Below are 5,994 nucleotides of genomic sequence, written 5' to 3'. Positions count from 1 at the left end.
GTACAGTGGTTAAGCACTTGGCTGTTAATCAAAAGGTTGGCAGTTGAAACCCACCAGCCACTCTGTGGGAGAATGATGTGGCAGTCTACTTCCATAAAAACTGAAACCCTATAGGGCAGCTCTACTCTGTCCTATAGAGTCGTTATGAGTTGGAATTGACTCAACGACAACTGGTGTTCTTTTTTTTTTTTTCCCCTGATTAAAACCCTTCAGTTTCTTCCCCTTTTCTTTAGGATTAATTCTGAATGCCTTAATATGGCATATCAGGTCTTCCATGACTTGGTCCTTATTTCGTCTTTTCAGCCTCAATGCCATTCCTTCTATTCTAGCCCTCACTCCATCATTACGGAGCTGTTTTCAGTTCCCAAACTTGCTCTGTCTTATTTCCTGGCTGATTCCTCCACCTAGAAAGTCCTCCTCCTCTCCCCACTTCACCTGACCAACTTCTGATCATTCTTCAGTGCTCAGTGTGGTGTCACCTCCTTTGGGAAGCCATCCCTATTCTCCAAAGCTGTGGTAGGTGCTCCTCTTTGTGTTCCCTCAACACCATCTGCTTATCCGACTTTTAGCACTCATCACGAGGTGTAATCATCTGCTTATTTGTCTATCTCCCCTATCCAATACTGCGAGCTCCTTGAGGGCAGGGACTCTGGCTTATTTTGTATTGCACCTAGCGCCAACATTGAATGAAGAAGAGAATCTTAAAAACCAGAAGTGGATTTTGACCTGAAGGCAAGGGCAGAATGGAGTAGAGTTGAGGGACAGCATGGAGATAGACATTTTCAATAAGGGGAGGTATTGTGATGGCAGAATATGACTTCCTGTCTACGTGTATTGAATAGATTTGGGTGGGTGGCAGGGGAAGGCCAGGGGAAGGAGACCAGTGAGGCAGATAATGTAACCCAGGCAAGAAAGGATGGTGGCCGGCACTAGGGTGTTAGCAATGGAAATGGAGAGAACCAGATAGACTTGAGAGAGTTAAGTAGAATTAACATAATTGGGGGTGTTATGGATTGAATTGTGTCCCCCGATAATGTGTCAGCTTGGCTAGTCCATGATTCCCAGTATTGTGTGATCATCCACCATTTTGTCATCTGATGTGATTTTCCTGTGTTGTAAATCCTATGTAAATCCTCTGTGATGTTAATGAGGCAGGACTCAACTCTGCAAGATTAGGTTGTATCTTGAGTCAATCTCTTTTGAGATATAAAAGACAGAAACAAGCAGAGAGACAGGGGGACCTCATATCACCAAGAAAGTAGTGCCAGGAGCAGAGCATGCCCTTTGGACCTGGGGTCCCTGCACTGAGAAGCTCCTAGACCAGGGGAAGATTGATAAGAAAGCTCTTCCTCCAGAGCTGACAGAGAAAGCCTTCCCCTGGAGCTGGTGCCCTGAATTTGAACTTCTAGCCTCCTAGACTGTGAGAGAATACATTTCTGTTTGTTAAAGCCATCCACTTGTGGTAGTTCTGTTATAGCAGCACTAGATAACTAAGAGAGGCGGGTAGGTGAAGAAAAGAAAGAGGGGTAAGATGGTGTGACCCAGACATGCCTTAGAAGAAAAGTCTGGTGATCTACTTTCAAAACATCAGCTGTTGAAAACCCTATGGAGCACAGTTCAACTATGACACACATGGGATCGTCATGAGTCAGAATCGACTTGATAGCAGTTAACAAAAAAGACAGGATAAAGTACGTTCTAATTGGGAAAACAGGGGCCATAGCGGTGCCTTTCTCTGGGGTGGGGGATTCAGAGGAACATGATTGCAGATAGTGGGAAGGGAGATAAATGTGAGGACTTCTGTTTTGGACATGCTGAGTTTGAGGGACCTATGGGACACCCAGCAGGCATGTGGACATTCAGGGCTGCAGGTGGGAACAGAAGTTGACAGGAATTGGGCAGAGAGCTAAGGGAAAAGTGAGAAGGGTATATAGGAGTCACATAAGCTAAGAGAGAGGGAGCCAGAAAATACATGACTACAGTCCAAGTGAAAATACTGCTGAGCCTCCTCCCCACAGGCACCCCCACTTCCCATAGACATAAACGCACTAGAGAGGTTTCTCTAGATAGTAGTTTTATTTGATTCAAAAGTGACACTCAGACTGTGGTCACCCCACTGATCATGGGATCGTTGGCAGGGGTGGACTTGTCCTGAGGAATCACCAGCTTCTTTCCAGGACACGAAAAGGAGGGCATATGGGTTATATCTATTCATCAGGGCAGGGCTACTGCTGGCTGGGTAGGGCTTGGTCATGGGCCAGGGAAGGGGTGACTGGAGCCACACCCCAGATACATGCAGAGGGAAGGGAGACTAATTAAGGACTGGTGTTAGGGTTTGGGCTTCGAGTTGGCCTAGAGCAGGGTCAGGGAGCTTCAATCGGAGGGGCTCAGTAGCTGGGAGTAGAAGCCTTGTCCAGCTCGCTGCGCTGCTCCTTCTGGGACTCTGTCACCACCTGATGGGGGCAAGGCGTGTAAGGGGCACAAGCCACTCAGCACAACCCTCCTTCTAGCTCCTTTGGGTCATGATGTCCCCTCCCTGGCAAAACTACCTGGGATTCCAGTCTATCTATTCATCAGCCTTCTCTATGACCACTCCTCCCCCCCCCCCCAAAGAACCATCCATCTGCAACACTCTAAGATCAGCTGCAGCCAGGCTAAGGCTCAGAAATAATATGAGACATGATGGGGCATTGGGATCAGGGGAACCCGTCTCACCTCCCCATTCCGGGTCTCAATTGTCTTAATCAGAACCATCTTCCGGCTGTGGCTATCCTGGGGAGGCTCCACCTCAGGCACTGGAGAAAGCAGTATGAGGGGAAGAAAGGGGAAGGCTTGGGATTTCTCTCCTTTTATGACCCCCCAACTCTAGTCTGTGAGGGGAGGGGCGGGGCAGGAGAAGTGAGGGGAATGTGGGCCAGGACTCAGTTGTTCCCGGAGAGAACCCATCCCTGAGGGGAGTCATAGCAAGAGTCTGGTCAGGACAGAAGCGGACTAGGGAGAGGTACAGGTTGGAAGCCAAGCGTGGGTGACTTACCAGTCGTCTTTATACTTAAGGAAGCAAAGGAATGGACTGGCACAGAGATCCTAATGGGGAGGCACTTGGTCAGCGCCTCCACCCAGCCACCGTGCTCGCTCTACTCCGCACCTCCCCCCGCCCCCTCCAGCGGCCCCGCCCACCGGCTCTCCTCGCCCTCCAGCAGCTTCCGGTAGGTGGCGATCTCGATATCCAGGGCCATCTTGACGTTGAGGAGCTCCTGGTACTCGCGCAGGTGCCGCGCCATCTCCTCCTTTAGTTGCCGCAGCTCCTCCTCGAGCCGCGCGGCGCCCGCCTGGTAGCCGCCGGCCTCCAGGGCGAACTGCTCCTCCAGCTCCCGCAGCTGTCTGAGTAGCGCCTCGTTCTGGTAGGTAGGGGGTGAGGACCATGGGGGCACGACCTCCACCGCGTGCACCCCAGCCCGGGCGCGCAGGCTTTCACTCACCGTGCCGCGCAGCCCGTCCACCTCGCATGTCAGGCTCTGGATCTGGCGTCGGGACTCGTTCATCTCTTGCTTGGCCTGCCGCAGGGCCTCGTGGTTCCGGTTGGCGGCGTCGGACAGGTCCGCGTACTGCGGTGCAGGAGACACCCGAGACGTGAGCGGGCCGGGACACGCGCTGCCCATACCCCGGGGCTCCACCCTCCTTTAGTCCCTCGCAGGCTCTTGCACCTTAGACTTGTACCACTCCTCCGCCTCCTGCAGGTTCTTCGCCGCGATGTTCTCGTACTGCGCGCGGATGTCCCTCAGCGCCGCCGTCAGCTCCGGCTTTACCGTTGCCTCCACCTCCACCTGCTGCACCTGCTGGCTTTCCACGCTTACCTGCAGGTCTCGTAGCTCCTGCGCGGCAGGCAGATGAGAAGCCCACCGCACAGATCCCAGGCGGCCCGCGCCATGAGCGCCAAGAAAAAAGAAGCACACGAATGAACAGAAGGGGGCGCTGGTGAGAGCAGGGCGCACAGGACTGCGCAGCCTGCGCCGGGCTGGTGCTTAACCGCCAGGTTACAGGGGTGCAGCTCCGCTGCTCACCAGCAGGTGGCGCAAGGGTGGATGTAAAACCACCTGTAGAAGGAACTTGATTGACTGCGTCCACCCAGACTTTTTATACCCAGGGCAATTTCCCTGCTCTGCCCATCAACCTCCTCCCGAGCTTCGTCTCCGCAGTTCCAATGAGACCAACTCCACCCCAGGAAGCCTCCCCTGACACCCAGGTCCACCCTAGCCCTGCTCACCTCCTCGTGCAGCTTCTTGAGGAACTCAATCTCATCCATCAGAGACTCAATCTTGCGCTCCAGCTCCAGGCGGGACAGGGTGGCATCGTCCACGTCCTGCATGGAGTGACAGTAGGGGTTCAAGAGAAGGTAGATAAAGTTTGAGCTGAGGAAAGGCCAGGCCCTTCCTGTCTGCTTCGGGAGGCGTCTAGTCGCCTGTCCGCGCTCACAGATGCCACCCTGGATACGCGGGCCGCGGGTAGAAGTGGGGAGGCGAAGCTCGACGTGGGGGCCCCGGCTTACCTTGCGGAACAGCACCAGATTGTGCTCAGCGTCTTCCCGCTTGCGCGTCTCCTCCTCCAACCTGGCGGGAAGAGTGGGCAGAGGCTGAGCTGCAGGGGCACCGCCCAGCTCTTGCTTCAGACCGCGCTCTCGATAAACGACAGAGACTGTTGCTGTCCAGGACTCAGTGGTACCCATTTTCTCTCTGTCAGGCTGGGAGGTGAGAAGGGGTGCCCTTTATACACAGGGGAGGCCTAGAAACTCCCCCTTCCGCCACCTCCCCAGGGACTCAAAGCAAAGGGGGGCTTGGAGTCCGCAGGCGAGGACGCTGCCTGCATCCACCCGGATTGGCAGGGGCGCCACACCCTGGGGCTGCTGGGGCGGGGGAGGAGAGCGCAGAGCAGCCGCCTCGACGGCCCTGCCCACTGACCTCTGCTTGAGCGCCGCCAGGTCCTCCGCCAGCCCGTCGCGCTCCACCTGCACCCGGTCGCGCTCACGGCCCAGCAGCTCCAGCTCTCGCCGCAGTTCGCGCAGCTCCTGCTGGCACAGCTGGTCGGCGCGCGCTGGCTCCTGGCCCCGGGCCTGGCTCAGCTCCCCGCGCAGGGCCGCGTTCTGCTGCTCCAGGAAGCGCACCTTCTCAATGAAGTTGGCGAAGCGGTCGTTGAGCTCCTGCAGCTCCTGCTTCTCGTTGCTGCGCGTAGCCAGGAACTCCTGGTTGAGCGCCTCGGCCATGGAGAAGTCGAGGCGCTCCAAGGGCAGCCGTAGGACGGCACCCGCGCCGGCCCGGGGGCCACGGAAGCTACCCAGACGCACCGAGGAGGCCGGGGACGCAGAGCCTAGCAGGCGACTGCTCGAGAAGCGGGAGCTGGACGAGTAGGAGAAGGCCCCGGGGGACAGCGAGGGCGGTGGCCCGAAGGTGCGGCGGTACGAGGTGGAGCTGATGCCGGTCCGGAGGCCCGACGGGTGGCTCATGGCGGCTGAGGATCGGCAGTCACTTCTTGCAGAGCTAGGCCGGGGACTGGGAAGAAGCCGCACACCGCTGCCAGGCGGCTTTATAGGCCTGCAGACTCAGGAGGGGCACTGGCAGCTCCTCCCACTGGCCTGATGGCTGGCGGGGCTGTGTGGGGAGGGGGATGCCCCACCCTGCGGAGCAGCAGGAGCACCACACCCGCCCTCCCTTGGCTGCTGGCGCCTGGCCTATTTGATTCCCCCCTGTTGCTGGCGAGAAAAGAAGCAGGGATGGCGACCACAAGCAGGACGGGGGTGAGGGTCCAGTACCTTCCAGCAAGCAGCCAAGGCTGGAGCCTAGGGTGGGAGGGCCTGACTTGGGCTGGGGTCCCTGCCTGAAAGAGCTGGTAAAAATTGGAGGCTAGGAGAAACGAGGTTAAAGGGCAGACTTCTGTCACCCTGTTAGGGAAGAGGCAGCCCAGGTGGAGGAAGAATTGGCCTGGCTTAGGCCCGAGAACTTG

The 5,994-nt window shown here is 56.7% G+C and overlaps 1 protein-coding gene across 1 annotated transcript; it reads right to left on the bottom strand.

Moving 5' to 3' along the window:
• Nucleotides 1-2,045: 2,045 nt before the first annotated feature.
• PRPH (peripherin) lies at nt 2,046-5,746 on the bottom strand. The gene is made up of 9 exons (XM_004388293.3): nt 4,956-5,746; nt 4,547-4,607; nt 4,265-4,360; nt 3,705-3,872; nt 3,480-3,605; nt 3,178-3,398; nt 3,035-3,084; nt 2,716-2,795; nt 2,046-2,453 (listed from the first exon to the last, which is right to left on the bottom strand). The coding sequence occupies exons 1-9, from the start codon at nt 5,495-5,497 to the stop codon at nt 2,388-2,390; spliced, it is 1,410 nt and encodes a 469-aa protein (XP_004388350.1). The 5' UTR covers nt 5,498-5,746; the 3' UTR covers nt 2,046-2,387.
• Between the last annotated feature and the right edge of the window lie 248 nt (nt 5,747-5,994).

Source organism: Trichechus manatus, unplaced genomic scaffold (genome assembly GCF_000243295.1).
Source record: "Trichechus manatus latirostris isolate Lorelei unplaced genomic scaffold, TriManLat1.0 scaffold00209, whole genome shotgun sequence".
Taxonomy (NCBI): domain Eukaryota; kingdom Metazoa; phylum Chordata; class Mammalia; order Sirenia; family Trichechidae; genus Trichechus; species Trichechus manatus.
The sequence above is the reverse complement of the archived record's forward strand: the minus strand, read 5'-3'. Positions and strand labels throughout refer to the sequence as shown.